Source organism: Castanea sativa, chromosome 9 (assembly GCF_040712315.1).
Source record: "Castanea sativa cultivar Marrone di Chiusa Pesio chromosome 9, ASM4071231v1".
NCBI lineage: Eukaryota > Viridiplantae > Streptophyta > Magnoliopsida > Fagales > Fagaceae > Castanea > Castanea sativa.
Window position 1 is genome coordinate 40,378,109 of NC_134021.1, and position 27,909 is coordinate 40,406,017.

At 32.7% G+C, this 27,909-nt stretch overlaps 2 protein-coding genes across 4 annotated transcripts; both read right to left on the reverse strand.

Annotated features, from left to right (window-relative positions):
• Positions 1-11,683: 11,683 nt before the first annotated feature.
• Positions 11,684-20,058, reverse strand: LOC142609349 (putative methyltransferase PMT7). 3 transcript variants are annotated; one of them, XR_012839583.1, is made up of 8 exons: positions 19,692-20,028; positions 18,180-18,594; positions 15,815-16,104; positions 14,671-15,054; positions 13,534-13,780; positions 13,258-13,396; positions 12,834-13,075; positions 11,684-12,132 (listed from the first exon to the last, which is right to left on the reverse strand). XR_012839583.1 is itself a non-coding variant. In XM_075780922.1 (7 exons), the coding sequence occupies exons 1-7, from the start codon at positions 19,864-19,866 to the stop codon at positions 12,917-12,919; spliced, it is 1,809 nt and encodes a 602-aa protein (XP_075637037.1). In that variant the 5' UTR covers positions 19,867-20,058; the 3' UTR covers positions 12,624-12,916. The 3 variants fall into 3 exon arrangements, 1 of the variants encoding a protein (XP_075637037.1); XR_012839582.1 differs by having other exon boundaries at positions 11,684-12,148; XM_075780922.1 differs by lacking the exon at positions 11,684-12,132 and having other exon boundaries at positions 12,624-13,075; positions 19,692-20,058.
• Positions 20,059-24,608: 4,550 nt separating this feature from the next.
• LOC142610096 (pentatricopeptide repeat-containing protein At4g35130, chloroplastic-like) lies at positions 24,609-26,767 on the reverse strand. The gene has a single exon (XM_075781814.1). It carries the CDS (start codon positions 26,629-26,631, stop codon positions 24,694-24,696), a length of 1,938 nt encoding a protein of 645 aa, XP_075637929.1. The 5' UTR covers positions 26,632-26,767; the 3' UTR covers positions 24,609-24,693.
• Between the last annotated feature and the right edge of the window lie 1,142 nt (positions 26,768-27,909).

The following is a 27,909-nucleotide window of genomic DNA, read 5'->3' on the forward strand; positions in this document are numbered from 1 at the left end:
ATCACTAGATTATCACTTAAAATTTGACAGAAAAAAGAAAAAAAAAAAAAGAAAGATTTTCTAAGATACCAGACTTTGACACCAGAGCATCGGTAGCCAAACTTTAAGGAAGTACAAATTGGGGATCGTTATCATAACTCTGCCTTTACAAAGCACCAAGTGCTTTCTTTACGGAGAAAGTTGTTAAGAGAAAGATGTTGCCTTTTAGTGTCGACAAAATTGGCTAGCTAGTGGAGAAGATAAGCATATTTTAGGATTCTATAAGAAGCTTTTAAGACATCAAATTATTCGTTCTTTACAGTAAAAGAGCATAAATAATAGAAAATATTCTACCAAAAACAATAACATTATAAGAGAGAGAAAGAGATCATATGTCTTTATTTAATCGATTGTTTATTCTTTTGTGGAAATATGAACCATAAATCTCACACTTGCAATGCTATAAAGGTCAAGTTGAAGATTTTTGTCCATTTTAATAATTAAATAAATAAATAAAAGGAAAGGAGACTTCTTTTTCTTTTTCTTTCTTTTTTTTTTTATATAAAAAAATTAAGGAAAGGAATTAACTGGTAATGCAACAAAGGTATATATTATTTATAAGTAGTTACATGAAAAACAATATTTTGTATTACACCAGAAAGGGTATTAGCTATACTGAAAAGTAGTCATAATATTAAAGAAAGTAAAAACAGTTCCCTTTTAATATTTTAATTTTGAATTCTTAATTAATCAAGGTAACAATTTCTGAATTTGATTGGTTTACCGATTTCTCACCACATATAAATTAAGAAAAATAGACATGAGCGTGAGCACGAACTTGATAATGATGCAGGATACGATAGTATGTCAATGCAACTCAGTGATTTAGCTAACCAACACTTTAACTGTAGCCCTAATAAGAAATAATATTTTTAACAATAACTGGACCATAGTGTACTAATAAATAGCAATCCTAATATCAGTAAATAAATAAAATCTTAATAATAAACCTAGCTAGCCTCATCCAAATAGCAACTATTTAACCCAAAAACTTAACAAAAAACAATAAAAACATTCACGATGGTAATTGTATTTTAGCAAGAAAAAAAAAACTATATTAGCACCAAAGAACTAAAAAAATCATGTGTTATTAAAGAAATTAAAGCTAAATTTTTTGCAATTATAGTAAACTGATACCAGTTGACTATAACAAGTTGTTAAAAATAAAATACAATATTTTATTAAGATTATATCTCTTTCTTCAATTAAAAAACTCAAATTCTTTTTTTTTATTTATTTTAATGAGTTGTTTATAATATTTTAAAAGAAGTGATAAAAAAAATAGAACATTTGATATTGGGTGTATTGTAAAGTGAAATGGTAAATTAGATAAAATAGTTTTTTGAGATGATAAAAGCTAAAAATTTTAACACCACCACTGTGAATGCGCTAACTTCAACAAATAAAAAATCCTAACCAACTTAGTATTAAAAAAAAAACATTATTTTATTTTTGTCTTTATTTGTAAATAATTACATCTTAATGTATTTAGAATTAACAATTTTGAATATTTATAATTTTTTAATACTATATGAATGCCTATTTGAAGTGTTTTTTTTTTTTTTTTTTTCCTTTTATACTCTTGCTCTTACTAGCTTAAAATCCTAAATCTATCCCAGATACAATACAATCGGTCATACTTTACAACAATTAAAAAAAAAGGTAAGACCCATTAGATCACATTATAAGATAGAGTTGTAGAGAGTTCTACCCACACACCAAAAAAGAAAAGTATTAAAAAAAGAAAAAAAAAAGAAAAAAAAGAAAAAGAAACAAACAAACAAAATAACGGTGGGCAAGAGAGACAAAGAGATGTATAATTGAAGTTTCAAGAAAGCGAATCAAGAAACGATGGATCGTCTATGTGACAATAAGGATGGCTAGCGATGGGGCTTATGGGTCGTTGATTTGACAATAATAAAGTGTATTGATGGCCAATAATGCAATGATAAGGGGAAGAGAGAGAAAGAATTGAAAGGACGTAATATTTCTTTTTTTCTTTTTTTTTCCTTTTAAATTTTTGGTAAGCCATGCTGTAACCAACCAAATTTAATTGTGTTGTAATAAAAAATAAATTTACTAGTGTTGTAATAAAAAATAATTTTCATCTATGAAAATAGAAAGAAAGAAATAAAATAATATAGAGAGATAGAGTATAAGCAAAAGAAAGAGTAACAATTAACGACCTTTAACCTGACGATTATATCTTTCCATTACATTTTTCCTTAGATGATGATGATAACTATAATGAACCCATTGAAAGATATTTACAATATGCTAAATTCTAATTAGCAATACTTTCAAGTACAACCAAAATTACTTTCACTTACAGATCTATTTTCTTTGCACTCAAAAGACCTTGATATCCTTAACAGACCAAACATTATACGGAAACATTGTTTGACAAAAACACATAGTCCTTTTTATTATGTCTGTACTTCTTAGGGTTATAACTTATAAGTGAAGATATGATAATCTATATAATATCAATTTGTTTTCCCTACAAATAGATAGAAAAGAAAGGTTTGGAGAAATTTTCAAAAAAAAACATATCTGACTGATGGGTCCAATGCCGGCCATTGAAACAAAAATTGTTAGGTTTTGGCCTTGATGATTTCAGACCAATAAAGGAATATAAATTTACATAGGAGAAACCAATAATGTATCAGTGTGTTTAAGAAAAAGAGCAAAATGAGGGATAGTTGCATGCACAATTACCATCCTATATATATGTTTCAAAATAATCTCTTCATATATATTTCACTGTAAATGGACGTGTAGACTAAAACTGCATTTTTTTTTTGAAGTGAAATGAAAGATACGAAACAAAGACCCCACAAGCAGTGAATTAGGGAATAGGAGATTTTCATGATGAGATTAGTATCCAATGAATTGTCTTTCACCTTTTTGGCTAAGATGAACTCTTTTTTATAATTTGCCATTGCAATCACTTTTTGTTCTCTTTAATGATTAGACTGCTAATAACGAAGTGAATGATGTGGGAATCTAATTAGCTATTCGCTAATGAAGATGTACTTCAAATTAAAAATACCAAATTAATTAATTAATGCCAGCATATTTGCATCTTTGCACATTCTCCTTTTCGGTTCGTATCATTTGTTGAAGTAGCTTTGTCTACCAATAATTTCTTTTTATCAATAGAATATTACATCAAGTATAATATAAATTATTCATTTATTAATTATAATAATAAACAATAATTTCGAATATTTAATAATAATAATAGGAATTTCACGTACGGGAGCAACTAGAATTCCTATCTAGGTTATTCCTGTAAAAATGATAAACTTAATATCACTTACTCAAAAAACTCTTGATAATTTTTCCTTCTCAAAAAGGAAAAAAAAAATCTTGATAATTTTACATGAAAGTTTAATAACATATTGTTAGGAAAGGAGAGAACAAATGTAAGTTTATAAATATTTATTTATATCTTAAGAACATGGGTTTCAACCACTACATAACTCAATGAATTCTATTACACAACATTTAGAAACTAATGTGTTAGACTGTTAGTGAATGTAATCAATTCATTTCAAAGTTATCATAAATGAATATCATTATTTTCTTTCCCTTTTTTGTGATTAGTAACATGTTATTGAAAGACTTATATGGTAAAATTTGCAGTATTTCTTACATTACTCCACTAGTGAAAAAAAAAAACCATTGCACATTCTTGGCATGATATAAATTCTTGTGGGTTTGGGGAGGAAAAAGGCTGGGATTCAAGTTTTCGATATATATTTCTCTAACCTTAAAAAGGAAGTGATATATTCTTGATGATCTTTTTTAATACATATTTAAATTATTTACATAAAATTTACTGTTTTTCATACATATCCAATTTATATCTTAATTTAATCATACATGTACTATTCCCACACTTTTTGCTCTCTCTCTCTCTCTATTTTACTAGTGTTGGATCACGTCATTTGGGATAAAAACATTTCTCCATATTGCAACCATGATATGTTTGTCATGTGCCCATCTAGAAGAAGGGGGTGGCAATGTGGCACCTGAGATCCAATCGTTCCCCTCCGGTTGCAATCCCTATCTATAGCCATTATTCCATGCACCTCACCTTTTATATATATAGTAAAAAGCCAAAAAATAACAATAATAACAATATAGTAAACTTTTCCACACAACTGGATCACAAAAATGTTCTCAAATACCCAAAATTTGAGACGCGGGCCTCCCTTACCCAAACAACTTTTTGGTCTAGACCTTGCCAAGCATTGTTAATTAAGTTGTACAAATTGAGTATTTAAAAATTCTTAACTTTGCTTTTTAAAAGCACAAACTGCTTTTTATGCCTCAAAACGGAAGTTAAGACATTTCCTTTTTTGTGTTAAAGAAGAAATAAGACAACAAATATACAAAATTAGCAAGTGGTGGATGATCAAGCATTTTTTATAGAGTTTGTGTGACAAGCTTTTGAAACATCATATTCTTTTACTTGATAGTAAAACTAAAAGAAGTGATATGAAATCTTTTGGGGACCCAAAACAAATATAGATAATGCGAGAAAGAGAGCAATATATTAATACACCTAAGTGCATAGGGTGGGGATGTTATTGAAAATAAAATAAATATTTTTACTTTTCATTGATCCTCCATATATATTTTTATAAATATGACCATCGAAAGATTGGTTTTTTTATTGTTGGATTATTTCTTTCTTAAGTGTCCTTTTTTTTCTCTAAAAGAAAAGGATCTAATCCTATAACATATGCTTCATTATGGTTTCATTGACCACTAGATGAAACCAGCAAATTACTTACAAGAGCATATATAAATTTTTAAAATGAAAAGTCACTTTATTCTGTTTTAGCTATCTAATTTTACTTTATACACCATATATCTCACTCTTTATTTTATAATAATACATTTTATTTAAATAATTATTTTTTTCTACACTCCACTAAATACCGGGTAGCTGCTTGGTTTAGACTCAAGTCACTCCAATCATCTCAAATGAAAGCTACAAAAGAGAACATGGATACCCAAAATCGATTACTTCTTCTTCACGAATTTTTTTTTTTTTTTGAAAGGGAATAAATGTATTTGGTGTTTACGACTTGCCTTTGCAGGAACTTATCTCTGTATTGCTATTTGGCTTCTTCACGAATTCTCTGTTGAGTCAATGGCAATACATATGGAAAAATAATAATAATAATGATCAAAGGGAGATAAATCTGCGCTTGTATTTCAATTTCTATTGGGTGGTTGTTTTAGATTCTTCAAATGAGGCTCAAATAATCGTCTTATCATCTTTTCATTCTCGCTTTCTTAGCAACCAAACAGATTATAAACTTCTGAAGGAAAACAATTTGACAGAGAAGAACATAAAAATAATTGGAATCAGAATTGAAAGGAAATTAGACCTCTGGGTTGGTTTTAAAGCCGAACTAAATCAATTTTGTTAAATTAATCAATAATGAAATGCAATTGATTTTTAGTTAATTGCCAATTATAACAAATCACCAAGTAGAAGCTATAAAGCAAGAAAGTAAATAGCATAAGTGATTTGTTGATCTGGTGAAAAACCAATTGACTTATCCAAAGGAAATACTTGCAGAGTTAACCCCAATTTCAAGGAAAATTTCACTATTAGAATTAAATTTGACAATAAAAGTATACATATATTCCTAATTGTTATCTAGTAGAACTTACGGACGTGACCCCACAATCTGTTTTAAGCTACTCGGACTCTTTTACTATGAAATTCTTCTCATGAAAATTCTTCTTGTAGAATAGGGAAGGCACTGTGCTTCATCTTTGATCACCAAAAAGAAACTCAATCTTGAATTTTAATTCTAAACTCATGATTGGTAAAACCAAGGTAGTGGTTTTTCTTTTGAAGAACATTGCATAAGCTCTCTAAATCTCTATCTTCGTCAACTCTTATGTGCCTTTATGTAGTTTTAGATGTAGGGCACGGAATTGCACTTAACAATTGATTTAATAGGTCTGATGAGAATCAATTGATCCAATCCTTGATTGATTGAGGCATAATCGAGAGTAGATTGATAAGCATTTCTTGATTGGTCTAGTGATAGTTGAAGAAACCGAAACTGCCTTTTTCTTGAATTGAATCTTGGACTTGGTTTTGTTATTGTTCTTGATTTACAAAATTACAACTGAATCAAGACTTACGTTGTCATGGATTCACCAACACCATATCTAACAATAATAATAATAATTTGGAACCAAAACCAAAAGCCATATCAACCATCACAACAACCACATCTAGCACAATGTCTCTGTTTTGAAAATATATAGTGATATATTATTGTTTTGAAACTTGATTTTCTTAAAATTGAGTTTCAGTGTAGAACTTGAGTTCATGGAACTCGAGTTCCACAAAATATATATATATATATATATATATATATATATATATATATATATATATATATATATATAAGTTTGATTTGGTTATAATTCAATTTTTTAAAAATCAAGTTTTACATTGAAACTTGATTTTGAGAAAATCGAGTTTCAAAATAGGGATATATTCTTATATAGTTTCAAAATAGGAACATTGTACTAAATATTTTAAAAAATAAAGACAAAAGCCTATTTTTTCCAAATACTCAACAACGTTGATCAATAACCCATAGGAAGATTGACCACTATAGCACAAAGCCCAGCAACCTGAAGATGTTGATCAGTTGTCCATGGCTAGATCAATCACCGAAATGCCACACTAAATAATAACACCCAGACATTGATCAACCACCCAAGACCAAATCAACCACCTCAGTGACACACCTAGCAATGCCTGAAGCCCAATGAATACCCAAGCTTAGCATTACTAACTCAATACAGTGCCCACCCACATTTTTGCAGAGAGAGAGAGAGAGAGAGAGAGAGAGAGTTTCTTTCAATTTTTTAATTATAAGAGAAAGGGAGGGGAAAAAAAAAGGTGAAAATGTATATACAAAAGCTAATGTACTTGGTATTGTTACTGAGTAATGTGCTTTTTTGTAAAGGAAAATATTAAAGGTATTAAAAGCTTTACTATATAATCTCATAAATAAATATTTGAATTGCCTCTTTATGATTAGTAACGCATTAATTTGTAAGCTCAATGAAGTAAAACTTAAAGTACCTAGCCGTAGTACTATTCTTTTATAAATTAGCTTTTAATTGCAATCTAATTTTGTGTCAAATATTCATTTTAATTTTCTTAATTAGGTATCAAGTAATTCATTTATAGTACTCAAAGCGAAATTTAGGATGATAATCTGATCATCACTGCTATTTTTCTAAATATAGTGCTAGTTAAATTAGTTTTTTAAAAAAAAATACAAACAAAGAAAGGGGTGCCCAATGTGAACGTTCTAATCTTGGAGATGCCTTCCCTATTCTATAATATCACCATCAATAGAAGTGTTGAAGTAGATTATCATAATATTATGTCAAAATTAAGATGCAAGACTATAAAATAAATGCATAAAAGGAAACTATTATAAGAAAATTATTTCTTTATTTTAATAATAAGAAATAAAGAGACCAACCAATTTTTTTTTTTTTTTACAAGATAAAATTTCTACTCTAACCTAATCTAAGTGTATATGTGTGTGAAGCTCCCTTTTGAAGACTTCAACCCCAATCCTTGCCCCCCACACTCTACAAACATTTATACTTGTGGAGTGACTATCACATCAAGAGTGTGCGGTGGTGTCAACCAATTAAACTACAAGACTCTTAACTATTATAAGAGAACTATTGATAAAAGATATTTGGTTTTCTTCACTATATCAAATAGTGCAATAAATCATTCTTGTCCATGTATTAATACAAGAAGAATAACTTTACAAATCTATGGACTAAGTTGAAATCTAGAAAGAAAATTAGCTAGGAAGACCCCGCCATAAATTACTAGCTAGTCTTTCTTGATAAGATTAGCATCCAAGGAAGGAACCATATATAACTCACATATACCTGGCCTTATGGATAAGATCGAAATTGTCCAGACCAGATTACCATTCATATATTGCATCGTACGTGTTCACTTTTCTTGCACTTGAGTTTACCATTCATATATTGCATCGTGTTCACTTTCTTTCCACTTTATTGGTCAAGTTGCTAATTACTAATGAAAAATGCACTCAAATTATTTTACAAATAGCTGATGTGGTGAGTAATTATTGAAAAGTAGACAAATAACATTAGTGTTGGGTTCAGATGAAAACGGGTAACAACTTGTCATATCATAATTCGTAAAAAGATTGTAAAAAAGTTTTTGTTTATAGTATTACTCGTTCCTTATTGACGAAGCAAAATACGCACTGACACTTGTTTTTACCTTAATTTTCTCCTTTTTGGTCATGGCCTGTTGTTAAATGAAGATGTACAAAACTACAAATAAGAAGCCCATAATGTCTGTATACTTTAGGCTGAGGTCGAACACGAATTTCTATAAAAGATTTAGCTTACCATATTTAGTCTTATAAAAAGGTAAAACTAAGAGTATTGTAATTCAATTGATTGACACGTTATGTTATTTTTAGTGGAGTCTCTTAGGGTTCAAATCTCTTCTCCATTATTTAACGTAACTTATAACTATTAAATTATATTTTAGAAAAATAAAAAAGATAGAGAGAAATGATTTTGGGGATCTTTGAAAAAACATTAGCTCTAGCTTATAAATGTGGATATTATCATTATTTTAGTTTGAATATGCATATATATATATATATATATATATATATGTGTGTGTGTGTGTGTGTCAAAAGCTTTATAGTTCAAGACATAACTTGATTTTCTTTAGTAGAAGAATCGAGTATGAAATCTCCTTTTTCACCTATCCGATTTTCAAAAAAAAAAAAAAAAAAGAAAGAGAAGGCACATATAGAGTCAAACATCTCTAAAAAAAAATCTCCTCCGAGTGCTATTTCCATTTCCACCTACGCCTAAATTTTACAAAATTCAGCAACTCCTTTCATAGTCTCCTTCCTAATGGTACCTCTTTTACTAAATGCCTTCGTTCAATGTGAAATCATGAAAGTGTATAATGATCCTCCTTTTATGTACAGAACAGAGATTGCAAAGGTAATAAGGTCCTAAATATGTCATGGCTCAGGAGCCGAATAAGCAATAAACATCAATTCCTTCCATTCATCTACGTACTAAAAATTATTTTAGTTATTTACAAATAAATGATTCTCGATCTTTCACAAACTTGTTTCACCTTTGTGTACCAACATATAGGATTTGCGCAATTTTATTGTTCTAACATTAACATTAAGAACGCATATGGCCAAAAGAAACTTTGCCACGTCAAGTTTGAGAAAGACCTGTAAATTTATGTGGAGCTGCTTCTATCTTTATTTATCAACTCCAATGTTTGTCATTTGCAATCATTTTAAACTATTCATATTCAACACCCCGAAATTTCTTTTCCCTTATTCTTTGTTACTTTTATTTTTTCATGATTGATCATATGTTTTCTCGTCATATATGTAATCAATCAAGTCTTGCTAATTTTCTTAGTGTTATAATCGTTGACCCATATTTTGCCTTCTCAATGTCACTTTTATAATGCTGTGTCTAATTAGACGTAAATGAAGAATTAAGTCTTTGACATATTTGATATTCCACCCAGTCTAATTGATGTGAAAATATTCAGTGTGAACACCATCAAATCCAACAATATCAAAAGGTCAACTAAAATTAATCTAAACAAAACTTAATTAAAACGAGCACAAGTGCACAACCGTCAATGAGATATTATCATTAACTTTGGAACAAAACAAAAGTCAAGCTCTAGCCAAAAATACTACTAGCACTAATCTAAAAAAACTTTCATTTACTTCTATGAGGACTTCGAGTACATTTGTAGACCAAATATTAAATGACATAAGTCAAGATGTGTCCATGAAATGGCGATTGATGGCAACATATCCTGAACCCACATGTATCACAATATAAAAAAATCCAATCCAACCTTCTTCTTTTTCTTTAGAAACAAAATGATATTAAAATGGTCAGTCTCATGAACATTCCATCAAGAGACTAAGTATGATCATAGTAGCCCCTATCGCACATGCATGCTTCCAGAATCTCAGAAAGCAAATTCCAATTGTTACAAGAGAAACCAGCATTAAAAGCAACATAAAATTTAACTGTAAAATCACCAAATACCTAAGAGACTTAAATGGAATAGGGACTATAGGTAGTCCAAATTATAGATTTAATCATAAGTTTGTAACATAGACTTGAATGCTTGAACCTAATCAACATCTTATTAAAACAGTATAAAACCTTAAAAGTCCACAAGAAAGAAGGGAAATAAGAAGAGGGTGATGGAGCTAAAAGAGGTCAAAGCACTGCAGCAGAGAGAGAATGAGAGAGAGAGCAAGCACCAACTGCAAAAAAAATGAAATAATAATAATGGGGGCAGATTTATGTGGGGGAGGGGGGCAAAGGCGACAAGCGTGGGGTTGTCTAGTCATGTCAACTCCAATTTAGTGGCCTCACCTTTCTTTTGACACATTCAAGGCCAAGAGGGGTTTTTGTTTTTTTTTTTCCTCCATCCTTATTGGCACTTCTTTTGGATTTACTTTATTGTCCTCCTATCTTAATTTTCCATCTCATTGGAGGGTCAATGACTCAAAGATCTTGTCCCTCTCAATCTCTCTTTCTCTTAGAAACCCTTTTTATTTTATTTTATTTATTTATTTATTTTTGTAAGTCTTTTAATGTGAGTGATATTATTATTGTTGTGTGTATTTTGAGTGACCCAAGGTCATAACTCATCATCATAATTGAGATTTTGTTATACTTGTAGAATTGTATCCTGACCACAATTTTGATTCCAAAAAATGAAAAATATCATGAGATTATTGTTTTTTTTTTTTAAGATTACTATTCATTTAGCAAAGTAGTGAAAAACATATGTACTTGAGGTAAAGATGTTGAATGTCTTTCAAGGCCCCAGACATTTAATGGATGGGCCAGGTTTTAAATCGACTATCCTCTTGATTATGTGGGCTAATTGCATTCCATTAGAGCCTCCATCTGCTATGGGCCTGGGTTACAAAACTAACCTCTTCACTTGAGATTGGATCCGGTTGTCTCATTAGGAGACGCATTGAACGGCTTACTATTTTTCAACGACAAAAAAAGATAAAAACTAACAGCCCCGTTTGGTTCTTGTTTTTAAATTCACAAAAGAAAAAAATACAATAATATATATATATATATATATATATACCCCTCAAGTTGGTTTTTCTTTTCATGGGTTAATGGTTTGGTGTTTGATTTGATTTTTTAAAAACCCAACTAATACCTACTGTATTAAAAATATGAAAAAAAATATGTGTATTTAAAAAAAAATTATAGTTTTGATTAAATTAATATATCAAAGTAATTATGTAAATTTTAATAATTTATTCAATAACGAGATTAAATAGTCAAATAAAATTTACAATATTTTATCAAAGCTAATAAAATAACACTAGCCCAACAATTTAACCCATTCGAGGATTCTTAGCTTTGGAAAGTCGCATGGGGTCGAAAATACTTGGCCCAACTCAATTTGTTTCTCCTAGGACTGTAAGATATTTGAACTCCACCAACCATCATAATTCATAAGAAACTGGTTTGAACATTGAATAAAAAATGAGTCAAGTGATTGAAAAGGATATACATTATACAGTTACCATATTCGAAATGGAAGGAACACCTTATAAAATTTTGACAATTGGCACATAGAGAAACCTCTAATTACTAAATTTGGTTGTAGTATAGGCCATGATGTAGCAATCCAAAATGCTAAAGGTTTGTTTGAGATGAAGGGATATAGAGGGAGAGGAGATGAAAGGACACATTCCAAAACATGTTTCAAAGGTTACAAGAAATAGAGAGATTTCTTGCAAGGATTTGAGTGGCTTACTCTCTAGCCATCTTGGGCTTGTTTCCAGTTCTATAATGGGTCTTAAAGGTCATCTTCTTTGGTCCACTACTCAAAACATTTAACATACTGTCAAACCCAACCAACTGGAATGCATAGAAGCAAAGCATCAGATTGGGTTGATTTTCCTGTTCATGCTCGGACACCTGGTTTCAAATTTACCTACAGTTTATAAATGGTGTGAGCGTCACAATAAATACAAAGATATACAGACTGCATGTTATTATGTAGTAAACAAATTCCCAAACTTGGCCTGACCTCTCCACATCTAACTTGTTAGTCCTGAAGAATTAGGTACCAAAAAAGAATGATCTTTGCCAATCCACTGATATTGATAAACTACCACTTTCCTAACATCTGAAAATTTTATTTTCTAAGTGGGAGGTATGACACATATGGGGTGCACAATTAGAATCACTGCACTATCATGATAAATTACCACTTATGTCAAAGGCTTATGCTGATTGAAAATATTAAAATTAGTCACTTAATCATTATTTTATCGCATGCAAAATACATCAGATACGAATGATGAATAAAAGCCTAACAAAGGAATGAGAGGTGTTCCAACCAAACGGTCATTTGCTAAGGTCATGTAGGCACGTACACAGAAGAGAGAGGTGACTGCTAGAAAATGTTGTTTGATGATCATGAGGAATTCAAAATTTGTATTGCCAGCATTGGTGAAATATAAAGGAGAAAGTTGTACATTGAAAGTCTCTCTAGAAATTTACACAATATATGATTACGAAGCAATAAACAACTTAAGACTTATGACCTCACTTCATTCACAAGGTCGACAAGCATAAGCAAGTACAGGGAAAAAAGGGTCATACGAACAACCTACATGTTTGCCAAAGAAAGAACTTAATCGACAAAGGCTTGGTGGTGGTTGTTGCTGTTGTATTGGCAAAGCTCTTTACGCTGTACTTAGACAATTGCCCAAAACTTCTTTCTGCATAATAACACAGTTTCTGCATTGTTTTCTTTGTTTTTTGCCACATGCGATGTAACCTCCCATAGAAATTTGGGAGCAAGAACTTGGATTCTTGATGTGATAGATTCCACATCTCTAATAATAATAAATCCCTGCACATACATCCTCAATAAATTTCCTGGAAATTTTTGCTACTAAGCCATAACTAACAAATGCAAAATAAAATTATAAATTCCAGCCCTGCCTAGAGACAATCATGGAGATGAATTTAATTCATGGCATTTTTCATTTTAACATTTCGGGTACAAAATGAAGATAACTACAGATTAATTACCTGGGGCCTTATCATACGGTCCATCTCCAGCATGATATCCTCCATTAAGCAACCTTCTAACTGGTTATTATAGAGAGAGAAAAGATGGTCTGCATGCAACAGATCGTACGTGCGTGGATAAGTTGAGAACGGTTCACACCTGATGTTAAAAAAACATTAGCTGCCAGTCATTACTAATTAGAGGAGTATTACATAGCTTAGCAATATTATAAAATTTTGTTTTTAAAGAATTTTGAAAATTTAACAACAGTACGTAATAAATTCACACAATCTTACCAATCATGGAAAGCACCAATCAGTCCTCGGTCATAAATAGCAGACAGGGTATTCCTCGTGCTTACAGGAACTATATTCATTACCCAAACAGGCAGGGTATTCAAAGCCACAGAAAATCCACCACAGAAAGCATTCATGTCCATGACATTTCGTATTTCTGTCTTACTAATATTCATCAACCTCCAGTAAAGGCGAACTTGATCTTGCCAAAACAAAGTGTCTGAACTAAATTCCTTTTCATTAATATCTGTTGCAAACAGATTAATCATGTCATCAGACTGAATAACACTTCGTTGTAATGCTTAATAATATGTCCATATATTTATAACTTTAAAGGCCCAAAAGATGAGCAAACAGCGGTGTTGCAAGAACTAAATGAATCGGAAATGCTATTTGGTTTGAGATTTTAATAACTGGTTTTAAAATATTTGAAGAAAAATAAACAAGTAATTGAATTTTATGAATCACTTATTCAACTCTACAGTGCTTTCATGCTCTTATTTCTTTTTTTTTCTTTTTTTTCTTTCTTTCTTTTTGATTAGCAAGTTTACACACACACCTAGTGTGAACCAAAGACCTTACCCTCCACCTTTCTTAAGGGAGGATGAGGTGCCATTGATACAAAGCTAATTGGCACAGTGCCATCATGCTATCTCAAAATCCCTCACCAGAAAATCACATTTTGTTTATTTTTGTTCATCACTTAGATTATATTACAACTAATTTCAATTTTCTTTAGGTTACATAATTCTTTTAGGATAAACTGAATTTCTATTTGCAAACAATCAGTTGTTCAAGATGCCAATGATCTAAGGAATAAAAATTTGAGCTTGTCAAAAGCCAGACTGCCAGAATATTTCCCTTCAGGTCCACCATGTGGGATTGCAAACTTAGCCCAACCTTAATTCTTATTAGTCCATGGCAAGTCGCAGGTCCATTTTAACATTAAATGAAATATGCATCTAAGAAGCCTAATCTTCAGCGTTGTTACTTTAATTGGGTTTGATATGTATCAAATCTGTCCTTCTGTATAAACACGAAGGCGATAACAACATGCTTAAAAATAATTCATGCAAAATGACAAACAGAAACATAGAACTACCTTCTTTAAAGTTCTGATAAAGAAAATAGACAAACCTATTTTGCTGAGACTCTCTGAATACACCGAAAGACGCTCTGCCCTAGTATGGAGTTTCTGAATATTTGTTTGTCCACTAATTACTTGTATACAATTCCTCATTGGTGTATTCCATGATGGTATAGAATCATTGACTGCATCACATATGTTCAAAAGTTTCTGCTTGGCATTGTCCAGAAGGCATGCCTGATTTTCTTGTTTAACCCAGATTGCAGTTTGAACTTTTCGAGCAATGAGTTTCCAGCACATTGCTGAAGTCAGATTTACCAACTTATTCCAAATCAATGGATAATCTTTATCCTTCCTATATGCAGGTGGAGCCGAATAGACAAAGTACCCATTAGATCGCAGAAGGCGATTCACTTCTTTGAGTAAAATCCCATCTGCAAGCAATAAAGTAAGAACAAAAAGAATAAGCACACTTCACATTAAAATAATTAGCATAAAAAATCAAAACTTGGCAATTTACAGATCCCACTGGTGCAGAGAGCACCCATCACTCAGGGCTGGCTTTATTGTCAAACCACTTAGAAAATTGCCTACGGACCCCAAATGAAAGCAGACCTTATAATTCGGTCCTATAGTACAATATCATACTTTTATAGCAACCTAAAGTAAAATATATCTCATACCATAAACTTTTTTGTTTGGAAAAGTGGTCTATGTCTAGTTAAAAATGGAAGAAATCATACTCTTTTCAAGAGTCCGTTTGCTTCATAATATTTTTATATATTCGCAAAGGAGATGCTAAAGTATTAATTACTCTTCCCTATGTTCACACTCAACATGGTAATATTGGCTTTTGTACATTATTAATAGGAAAGCATCTTGAAAATTATGTAATTTTAGGTGGAGGTGCAGTAGATAGATGGGCTCCTACTAGTTGCAAGCTGGTTGTTGCAGTTTTTTATTCAAAGTTTAGAGTACAGCCAATAGGTACAGGCATGTCACACAACAGTTTGATAACAAACATATATAGAAGCATGTTTGCTCCATCACTGATCTCTATAACAAATAATTACTTTTCTTGGATACTTATTAATTCATTATTTTTAATTAAACTAATTAAATTCATATGTTATGTAGCATTTACATACTTTCTACAATGCAGTATATATAAATATCTTTAGGATGGAAGAGTACCATTCTCATGCCAATCAACACGACACCTTGAACAGTGAACCATCTCAAAGGAGCTACTAGGATATGGTAGTTGCTTTGTGGCTAATGCAGAGATCATTGTACCAATTCCTCGCTCCAATGCAAATTGAATTTGATTCTCATGTCCATCTTTGGGAGCAAAGGACATTGTTTGAATATCCAGGGGAAGAAGGTAAGCAGAGAAGCTGGCAACCCCACAACCAACGTCCAAAACCTGAACTACCCCTGCAGAATGCAGATCACCTGTCTCACTTGTAGTCATATTTCCTAACCTGAATTTACAATAAAAGTCAGAACATATGACTAGAAACAACGCAGAACACATTGATCCTGACACAAAACTTAGAAGTATGCAGAATTTGACATTCCCATTACAAAATAAAACATAGTTTGTCTAAGATTTTAGGCATTTAGACTTCCATGAATCTATTTTCAGTATTTTGTGTGTAGTTGAGATAAGTTTGTTCAACAGACCAATTTACTTCAATTGTTTCCCAAACTTCACAGCCTTTAACTAGCCCAAATATTTTAGATGTTTTAATCTGTTTGTTTCAATAGAAAACTGACTTGTTTTCCTATGTTTGATAGTGACCCCTGAAAATGAGCAAGAAAACAATTTTCAGTTGTTTGAATTGCATGGAAAATCATTAATATTTCTTTTCATTCCAGATAATTATATGAATTAAAACTTGCATTCACAAAACATACATAAATAGCAAAACATTTTCCACTTTTTTGGGCAATTTGAGAGTCTTAATTGGGAAATCAGGCTCCAAATTTGGAATCTAAGCAAAAATGTAAGTGGGAAAGAGACTGGTTTGAGCAAGAAAGTCAACGATCAATAAACAATAGTCAATGATTGATCTGTGGCAAGAAAAATGGGGGCCAAGAGAGAGAAGTTACCATTGGGAAAATTATTTTGTGGTTTGACATTAATTTGTGGTGGTTTGTTGAGCATGTGATGTTTCATTTGTTGAGTACGTGATATTCTGAAAAACATTTTCTGCTCCTAAAAAAAATCTATTTCTTCTCTACTGACTTGTTTTTTGTTGATCACAGATAATGTTTTCCAGCATATAAAATGCAGAAAAAACTTTCTAGAAAATGTTTTTCCACCTAAACAAACAGAGAAATGCAAAACCAAAAACTATGAACTATTTTGGATCACAAACCATAACTTCAATTTATAAAATCCAATACAAAGTAATGATCCTAGAAGGAGAAACATTATTTTTTTCATACATAAAAACCTCAATTGTTAGTTAGAACCAACACTACATTGTAATGAATCCTTACCAACAAGTTAGGAGGAATCTTCATAGTATGAATCAAAAGTATTAAGAGACAAAACAGAACAAAATTGTTAAAACTTAAATACTGTATAGAATTATGGTAGCTTAATTCTTCAGGTGGTCCTACTCCCAAAACAAGGATACTGAATACTTATATAAATAATAAAAATAAGTAAAACTCCAATTTGGAAATTCTTTGAAGCATGAAATCTGCATCATTTGTATGATTGGTCTCGGGCTTGGGGACTCACATCTACTGATTCCCTCCCTTTGTTCATTAATTCTCCTCTCTTGCAAAAACTTTCTTTTTGCTTTTCTTTTCATTCCTAGTGTTTCATTATTCTATGCTCGTTTGGCATAAAGTAGCTTTTGCAATATAGATTCTTCACTTATCACAAAAAATAGAAACTAAGGGGGAAGAGTCTTACTGAAGCCAAAAGGTATCCTAAAGGACTGGTAGCACCACAATCATATATGATTACAAACTCAGGAACTACGGAAATTACAGTTGAAATAAAATGTTAGTGACAAATTTGGGTTACCTAGGTTAGACAACATTCACTTTATCCTCACTCTTTTCCTAGGACAGACTTACATGGGACTATTTTTTTATTCTAGTTTCTCGGGCCCAGTTTGGATTAGGTATGTTTAATTAGGTTATTTGCATTGGCTGTTGCCTTTTCTTTTAGATAAGTTTTGGTCCCAAGGGGAGATTTGAACCAGTAAACCTTGCTATGTGAGGCATGGTCCCTAGCCAGTTGTGCTACCCCTTAAATTTGGCAGTTGCATCTTGTATGGGGGGAGGACGGGGAGTGAACTGCTTACATGGAAGCATGACTGAATGTGCCAAAACACCTAATAACTAATATATTATTTTATTATAAGAAAATTTTAAAAAATCAATGCCAATGGTGACTTCAAATTTACATACGATAAACTTTACTTCAGTGCTTGACTAGCAAAATCATCATCAAATGCTAACTACATGGCCAATCATAGTAGTGGTTGAAAATGAAAAACCTTTGAACAAAATAGAGTATGTAAAACAAGCGTACCTTTGAATATACTCAGGGGCTCCGTGTTTGAAATGGGTACCACCACCTGGGAACCACCAGAGCTGATTCTTCTCATGTACCCAATTTTGTCCTCCTTTGACTTCAGCAAGTCGTGTATGATTCACATTGCTCCGCCACACAAAATCCCGGCTTGTTGGCCATCGTATTGGTATCTTATAATCTTCTGGTGGTGGAATCAAGCAAAATAATCGTTTCTCAAGTGGAGGGCAATGTCTCTCTAGCTCTTCTTTTCTAGAAATATCCAAGTTGGGCAGCAAACTCTTTATGTAAGAAACATCATGGCAAGGAATATATTCATTAAATGTTAATGGGCACACATTCATTCCAGTTTCAGGGATCAAAATTGGTGTTTTTCTATAAGTAAGAGCAACCTTGTTTGTAAATGTAGAAATACCTGCAATTGTGAAATACAACAATATCAATCACAAGAACACGAGGTTGCATAGCTTAGTAGAATACTAAATCTCAAGACATTACAATGTCTTATAGGTATCCACTACAGTTGACCTCATGGCAACAATCAACAAGATACATAAAATAAGTCAAATCATATATTAAGACATTCCAGCTGACTGTAAATGTGCACATATGCATTATATGTTCATGCCCTGAAGTACAGCACTTAAGAACAGACTTCTATCATGCAATCGCAATAATTAAAGAGTTCAAATTTCACAATTTATACCCATAAGATCTGTTGCATGTTACGCATTCAAATGCTTAAATGACATTAAACAATACTCAGTTTGTGGGAATTATGCAGTACTGGCCTAGGAGATCATGGCACTAAGAACTTCCTTTCAAATCCAATCTACATTTATGCTATGGGAGTGGTATCATAAGAGTGTGGCACTGAACAACTCCCATGACATTATTCATTAACATGATTTTCATCCATTTTTCTCACAACATATACTAAAGACACTCAGCCAGAACTTCTAATAAGGATGAGCTAGCTATGCTTTGGGTTCGTAGTCGAGTATGCCCTCTCCATCTTAGCTTTGCATGTGTAATAAAAGACTAAGATAGAGAATATAGACACCTTCTACAAAGTTTAGCTTTGAAAAATTACATAGACCCAACTTATGCCAGTTCCCAGTCTCACTTAAACCACACAATGTATCATGTCCATACAATTTCAAAATCTTGACCATGAAATTAAATACATTCCCCCACCAAAATCACCATAAACCAAAAGATCACTACTAAAAAAGATCCATCACACTCCCCATTAAAAACAATCCCATCAACATCCAACTATACCATGCATAACTACTCAAGCTGTCCAATTTACCAAACCTACAACATAAACCCACCAAAAAGACAAAGATTTGAACACCCATAAAAGCTAGAAACACAAAGAAAACATAAGCCATCAATCTAAATTCTAACTATTCAAGCTGCCTAATTTGCCAAACCAACAACATAAACCCACCAAAAAAAAGACACCCATTAAAGTTAAAGAGAGAGAGAGAGAGAGAGAGGTGTTACCAGTGGAAAAGGAAGGAGAAGAAGAAGAATTGGAAAGGAGCTCGGAGACGTAGATGGGGCCATTGTTGCCAAAGAGGGTGCCAGCATAGAAGGTCCCAACCATTAAAAGCAGAGCCACCATTATCATTTGACCCGATTTGGAATCAAACGCTGAACCCAGCGCAAAGCCACTCATTTTCTCTGCCTCTCTTTGCTTTGCTTCTTTCGTCTTCTCTACTCTGCTTTTGGCTTTCTATCTCAAATGGGTTTTTCGCGAATTTGCAGGATTCATAAGGACTGAATCCACATTTGGAAATCTGAGGAGGAGGAAGAAGAAGAAGACACTACCACCAGATTGCTCCCAAGCTGATAATTTTTATGTTAAACTGCTTTTTTTATTTTCAATTTTATTATTTATACTTTACACCGGCATGAGTGCACGTGTGATTCACGTGACAATGACACCTCTTTCCCTCTTGCTATTTATTTATACTTAGGTTATATATATAGAAAAGTATATCACTCTTCAGTGACAAATTTATCTATACAGAGATCAATATCTTGTAAAAGCTGTTCCTTAATTAATTAAGAGCTTCTTTTTTTTTCTTTTTCTTTTTTTGGTAGTTCATGAGGCTTTAAAAGGTAGTCGTGCTAGTAACTAGTAAGTGTTTATTTGTAATCTTGTTACTCAGTTTAATCTTGTTTGTACTAGTATATTTTAGTTTGATTCAAGTTCCTAATTGTTAAAAATGTTCAATCCATGTCTTCAATTTGATTTTTGACGTTGAACATTTTTACTTAGGCTTCAATTTGTTTTTTGCATACCATCAATCCGTTCATTAATTAAGTTTGATTTTGTTCTGTTTGCACTCAAATTATTTGTGATCATGAATAATTTTTAGCTTCTTGAAACTCAATATGGATGTTTGAAAAGAAAGTCTAATCCCTATAGTTATATAAAATTTAAGCTTTTTGGAGCTTTAAAGAGATTTAACTTGAAACTCTTTATTTTTTCTTATGTTGATGTGGCGTGGATTGTGAACAAGATTGTACCACGTGAGTGTCAAAAAAGAGCTCTCAACACCTCATTTTTCCCTCTAAAATTCAAATATAAGGCGCTTTTATATAGATTTACAAAATAGGGTTAAAACCGAATAAAAGCCCTTCCATTAATAGTATTAAAATTCTAAATCATTGTATTTTTGCTTGAGCCAGATTCTTAAATTCAATAGTGTAGATGATGGAATAAAGGGTTGGATCAATTTAGTAACATTTAGTAATAAAGTTGAAAGCTCCAACGGAAGTCTAGTACTTTAGGTTCCAGGACACATAGAGCACAACACCATTGTGGGATTTGTGGTAAGCACAATGAAGCTTAAGTTAGGGAGCAAGAATAGAATGCTCTAAGTGATTTTCTTTACTGGTCTTCAATTGCATACCTTGAAGATGAGATGAGGGAATATTTATACCCTTCATTGGCATGTGTTGGACTGGGAGAAACCACTCCCTTCTATTGCTTTTGGCGGATGTGACAGGCCCATTCCTAGGCATCCTTCCCAATTAATTAGGACCCCACCGAGGGGACAAGTTACATCACATTTAACATTTAGTGGGTAATAAGAGTAAGTGATTAGGAGTAATTAATGTGATAATTACTAATTTAATCATTTGCCTACTTTCCCAGGTTATATAGGTTGGTTGTATGAAACTGGATACAACCCTTGGCTTATGACCATTCATCTATATTGGCCAACCTAGGTGAAGTTACCATCCTACCCCTAATTCATATGACACTCTGCTCACAAGTGTAATTATGCCAATTTCAAATGACTATATCTTACTCATTTAAATCTAAAATTGGGTCAAATTTGTATCCGTTTTAAAACTCCAAATGTCTACTTTCTAATTAAGCAAATTTTACTCCAATTAAGTGTGACCCAAAAAATATGGGTAAAAGATCAACTCTTTAAGTTGAGTGGATTGAAACTTGGTTGTCTTTAATTCTAGCTCAACCTTAATAAAATTTTATTAAAACAACCCAATTTAAACATTTTTTGTACTCGCACTGCTAGAAGACACATGCTCATGTTTGATGGACTTAGGATCATGATCCGGATTGTGGAATCATTGGATTCTTTGTTCCCACATTCCTAAATCGGCCTAGATCATTTAGGATCATTCATATGTTAGATTCAAGGTAAAATTGCGTGGCAAATTGTGGGATCACGTAGGATCGCAATCCCAAGCGTTGATCCTAAATAATTCTAGAGCAAGAAGCTTTCTGGATTGGCCTGGAGAAGCAATAGGGATGAGATCATGAGAAAGGTTAGAAGAGAAGTGAGCTTCTTTAACAGGAGCTGGAGAATTGAGGCAGTTCTCCTTTTTGGGTATGTAGAAGTGTTGTAGAAGTTCTGAAGTTGCACAGCCTCATATTCCTTTTGGAGTTCTTCCCACCACATCATGACAATGTCATCTTTGCTAGAATCTTACATGAGCAAACTAACAGGATTGAAATTTATAGGGAACAAAAATCTTAAACTTGTTAGAAGGTAAAGTCATTCTTAGGGTGTTGAAATTTTCTATCTTGGTTACTTTACTCATTTAGAGCTTTGAGTTGCTGTGCAACCTAGAAGGTCTTTCCTTGACAAATATGTGCTCTTTGTGACTTGTGTCACACTCTATAGCTTTTAGTTTTTTTTTTTTTGGGTCAAATTTTATTGAATAATCAGAATTATTTGTTTTATTTTTTACTAATAAATAAGATACAGGATGCCAAGATGAGTCAATTAATTGAGTACAAAAAGTACAAACCAGTTAATTTGCTAAACTTGCATTGAGTGATTACGTTGTTAACTTGAGAATATTATTTTTACTGAATGTTCTAAAATTGATTCATTTGAGTAATTTGTATTGAAAACAAAGATGATATTTTCGTTAATTGATAGAGAAGAGACATAGAGTATGAACTTACGCTCCGTTTGTTTCAATGGAAAACCTTGTGTAAAGATAGTTTTCCTTATTTTCCAATGTTTGGTAGCATAAAAAAATATGAGTCAAAGGAAAATTAACTTTGGTCAATATAAAGAGTATGACTTGTTTTTAGAGATTGTTTTCCATTAATTTTTTTTGGAAAACAACTCTATCTCACAGCAAGCTAAATAGGGGAAGTTAGGAGTTTGTTTTTCAACTTATTTAAAGCTACTACCAAACATTGGAAAATGAGATAGTTTTATAGAAAATGCTTTTTAGAAAATGACTCATTTTCTAGAAAACATCATTATTAAAACAAACAGAGCGTACCAAAGGCAGATTGTTATACCAGCAATTCTGAATCTATAGTTTTGGTCCTCTGCGGCTCTGAGCAATGACATTGAAATCGATTTACTAACGCAGAAGATTGTCCCTATTATATTGTCAATACTTCTCAAGCTTCGTTTATTAATCTTCTCCATTCTAATCAATTTAAAGACTTTTAGAACATTTGAAAAGCTTATTATGTAGTTGAATATAAAGAAACGTACAAAAAGAAATATGCAATACGTTAAGCATGTCAGTCATTTTATAAGATATATCAGTATTTGATTTACTGTTTTATTTTTCAATGTTTTTTCTATCATATTTTTTAATACTTCCAAGAGTATCATGAATTGAACAGTAATATATCACAACTAGATTGAACTCAAAATAAGAGAAGTAACTAAGGTAAGATGGTTTAATTTGCGTTGAAGTCTACAAAATCATTTTGTTTTGTATTAATATATATATATATATATATATATATATATATATATATATAAATATGTTTGCCAGCATTATTCTTGTATTCCAAAGTAATGGATTTCGTTGTAGCAATGAATAGTACTGCATATCCATTTTAAAAAATATAACGAAACTTTAACAAAAGAATCTACTTGCAACATATTTTAATAAAACCACAAAGGAAGTACTAAGGTTGAAATTCAGGGTTTGGAAAATTCTCCTTTAAATCCCATAACTGGTGTATCTTCTAAGGAGGACATGGAAGACAACAAAAGTGGCTCAACTATACCCAATGGATTCCCATTCAAACGGTTCTGCAGTAATAACACCCGATGAAAAAGGGTATCCATTCTGTCACAGAAATGAGCGATACAGGAACATGAAAGCTCATAGCAGCCAACCTGATCAAAGCAAAAGATAAAGCCCAACAACAGGCCATGAATCCAAAAGATTTTGATCATCCATTATTTTAACCTCTCTTTCTGTGGGGAAGTGCACTTCTTCATATCCATTCAAATCAGAGACCTTCAAATCTTTAGTCTAACGCTTGATGGCTTCACGTTTAGTCGAATTCATACTTCTCTGCTAGTTTCAAAATGCAATAACAGTTTTGATCATCTTGAAGTTGTGACAGCAGCAGCAGAAGATTAGCCATCTTCTCCCTACATCTATACCACTTGATAATATCAGTATCTTCAAGAGAAATGAGTATACTGATTGGCCTATGTAAAAACCAGTCATCTTAACCACCTTACTAGCAAGTTCTATTGGTGCATCAACTTTCACACACAACCTCGTCAAATCCTCAACCTTGCTTTTAGCATATTCCGTTCTTCTTTGTCCTCTGCTCTCCTTTCTTCCTTCTCTAATGCCTTTTTATTTTGGACCAGACTCAAATATGAGTCAACTTGCTCTTGGAACTTATCATAGGCATCAACCAGCTCTTGGGGTAATTGATCTCTAAAGTGCCTTAAAGAGAGAGTTGCCTGCTGTGAGCATCCGATGCCATTCCCAGTGCTCTTCCAAGGACCCCAACTAATCTGGACTGCTCATCAGCCCAATTCTGAAAATTTCTCAAACTTTGTTCTGAATTTGACACGCAAATTTAAACCCATCACTTTACTTCAATTTCTTAAAACATGCTGCAAGGTCCTCATCCCCAGTTTCTTTCTACTCCTCTCCAGCATTTTTCATTAGCCCAGGATAATGTCTTTGCACGGGCATGAGAATGCAAGACTCAATTGATCAATTGAGCCTAAGAATACTATACAAATTCCAGCATCATCCTACTTAAACTCCCCAAAATTTCGTAAATCTCCTCCAGTTGATGGTGTGATCTATCTGCAGAAACAAAACCATGGATCATCCCATTAGCCTCGACGCAGCTCCACCCTGGTTTCTTCTTCAGATCCTTTTCATTCATTACTCTCCTTACTTCTTCAACTTCATCCCATTGTCCAACACATGCTTGTACATTACTCAACAAAGTATGATACCCAATATTACCAGGTTCCAATTCCAAAAGCCTTTGTGCTGTATATTCCCCAAGTTTTATGTCTTCATAAATTCTACAAGCCGCAAGAAGAGCACCCCATATCCTACTATCAGGAAAAATCACCATTTTCACTATTATAGATAAGGCCTCTTTAAGCTTTCCATATCGACCCAAAAGATCCACCATGCAAGTGTAATGATCCAAATCAGGTTGAATACCATATATCCATTTCATTGAATTATAAACTTCACACCCTTCTCTGACAAGACCAGAGTGGCCACAAGCTGACAGTAAGCTCAAGAAGGTGATACAGTTTGGTTTTATTCTTTCCCCCAGCATTAGACCAAAAAGTTCTAGGGCTTCAAGACCAAGCCCATGGCTTCCAAAGCCTTCAATCATTGTTGTCCAGGTTACTAAATCTTTGACCAATATATTATGAAAACATGCTCTAGCAGAAGAAATATTTCCACATTTTATGTACATGTTTAAGATGGAGGTTTCCATGTGTGTGGTTTCCTCCATAGATCTGTAAGACAAATTTCTTATAAAGAAGCCATGGATTGCCTTACCCAATTGCAGTGCTCCCAGATAAGTATATGCATCAAGAATGCTTCTCAAAATCTCAGCCCCAGGCTCAAAATTTGCAGCTTGCATTTGATGGAACAAATTTATGGCATCCTTAATATATCCATTTTGTATGAATCCCGACATCATAGCACCAAACATAACAATGTTTCTATTTGGAATTTCTCTATACAACCGAGCTGATATCTCTATTTCCCCACACTTTGCATAAAAGTCTAACAAAGAAGTGAGCAAAATTTCATCACAAAAACCAGTTTTAATGGTTAAACAATGTATCTTTTCTCCTTGAAAAAGATCTCTACACTTCGCAAATGCTGATATAAGTAATGTTAAAGTCTCAATGCTGAGTGCAGCACTACCCCGCATTTCACTAAAAATATTCACTAACTTTTCAATATCTCCTTCCATGGCATAATAGGAAATCAGAATATTCCAGGAAACCTCATCCTTTCTGTCAATCTTGCTGAAAAAGATTTCGACTTCTTCAACACTACCTGTCCTAGTATACATTTTTAAAACTGAATTTTGTACTGACCCATCTATTACTAACCCACTCTTGATTGCATAACCATGAAGTTGCATCCCATGGATCAAACTTTCAATGGCACAACAAGCCTGCAACATTGCCATCAAAGTCACCGAATTGGGTTCAGACTTTACCATCATTTCCTGGAACAAAATGAAAGCACTACCAACACTTCCCTCACCAACATACCCTGAAATCATTGACGTCCAAGAAACCAAATCTCTCTGTGACATAGCATCAAACAGTTTACGGGCATAATCTACACACCCACATTTCAAATAAACCTCAATCATGGTATTGCAAAAATAAACATCAAATCCAAACCCCATTTTCGTTGAGACACAATGGACCATCTCTCCATACATTACATCACTCTGAAGCGATGAAACAGCTTGGTTTACTATTGGAAACGTGAAACTATCATGGGCAACACCCAGACGTCTCATTGTTTTATATAACAACAAAGCCGAATGAAAAAGACCCAAATCAAGATGGGACTTAATAATCAAATTCCATGCAATAGTATGGGGTTCTTCTAATGTATTAAATACACAGACGACGCTGTGAAGGTCATGGAATTGGGCGTAGGAGCTCATGAGAGTTGAGGCAACAGAGATGGGTAGGAAACCTTTTGAGACAATGAGAGAAGCATGGGCTTGTCTCAGAGTTTGAAGGTCCTTGCATGAATGTAATAGCCAAGAAGAAGAAGAAGAAGAAGAAGAAGAAGAATGAGAATTTAGGTGATTGGCGTGAAGAAGAAGAAGAGGAAGTTGTGAAGGGAGAGAGGAGAAGCGAAGAGGATGAAAGACATGACGGAGAAGCGAAGGAATATTGAAGTTTATAGATTGAACAAACAAAGGTGTGTTCTTGTTATTGTCTGATTGATGATGAAATGAATAAAAGAGACAGAGACTACACCGTCGTCCGTCGTGTGTTCTGTTCTCCACTGATATTTCTTTCCACTGTTGAGTGCTCTTATTTTGATTTTTTTTTTTTTTGTGTGGTTTCTACAGTATTTCTTTATACCTTCCAGCTAGACATTAATCATGGTTCACGCCGGAAGTACAGGTAGCAGGACTCGAACTAGAACTACACCCAGTCGAACACTCGAACTCAAGCACCTTGAGACTGAGAGTCCAACCAACTCAGCCATAGATTAGCTCTTATTTTGATTTAAACTATATATTTTGTTTGGTCAATTATTGTCACACATCATATTAACACTGTTTCATTTTAAATTGTAAAATGGTAAAATAGTATTTTTAAAAAACGATTTCTTAAATTCTCGTACAAATACTATCACTACTTTTATTGCACCTATTGCTCTTTCACTTTTATTGAACTCAAAACCCAAAATTCTGTTAGGCACTTAGGCTTATGCAAGATCCCCTTTGACACACTTATAACTTTAATTTCATGATCTAAAAGTCTCGCTTGTCCAAAATTTATATATCACACACACTCAAAAAAAAAAAAAATCGTCATATATCTCACCTTAACGTCAAGCACCAAAACTCAAAAAGTCAATATAAAAAACCAGGTGTATACATCAAAATTTTTATGATGTACCCACAACCGTCTAATTGATCATGATCGAGTATCTTTGATCAAGTTAACTTTCAATTGATGACATGGACAATCAGCAAATAAAATCAAGCCATGTGGCAACATCAAATGAAGAAAGCCATGTGGCAACGTCAGAAGAAAAAACTCATATGGAAGGTTCTTATTAAATGGAAAACCAAAATTAATTCATAATTAACTTTCAATAAATGTTGAGAGAAAATTTCAAATCAAATGCTATTGAATTGCCTATAAATAGAGGCTTCTCATATGAGAAAAGAAAGGCAAAAACTTGGAAAGAAAAACCCTGC

Coding starts and splice junctions, on each gene's coding strand:
- LOC142609349 (XM_075780922.1), bottom strand. CDS start 19,866: ATGAGTGGCTTTGCGCTGGGTTCAGCGTTTGATTCCAAATCGGGTCAA. Junction 18,595..19,691: donor TTCTCCTTCCTTTTCCACTG/GTAACACCTCTC, acceptor TCACAATTGCAG/GTATTTCTACATTTACAAAC. Junction 15,055..15,814: donor TGTTGATTGGCATGAGAATG/GTACTCTTCCAT, acceptor TATTGCTTGCAG/ATGGGATTTTACTCAAAGAA.
- LOC142610096 (XM_075781814.1), bottom strand. CDS start 26,631: ATGAGCTCCTACGCCCAATTCCATGACCTTCACAGCGTCGTCTGTGTA.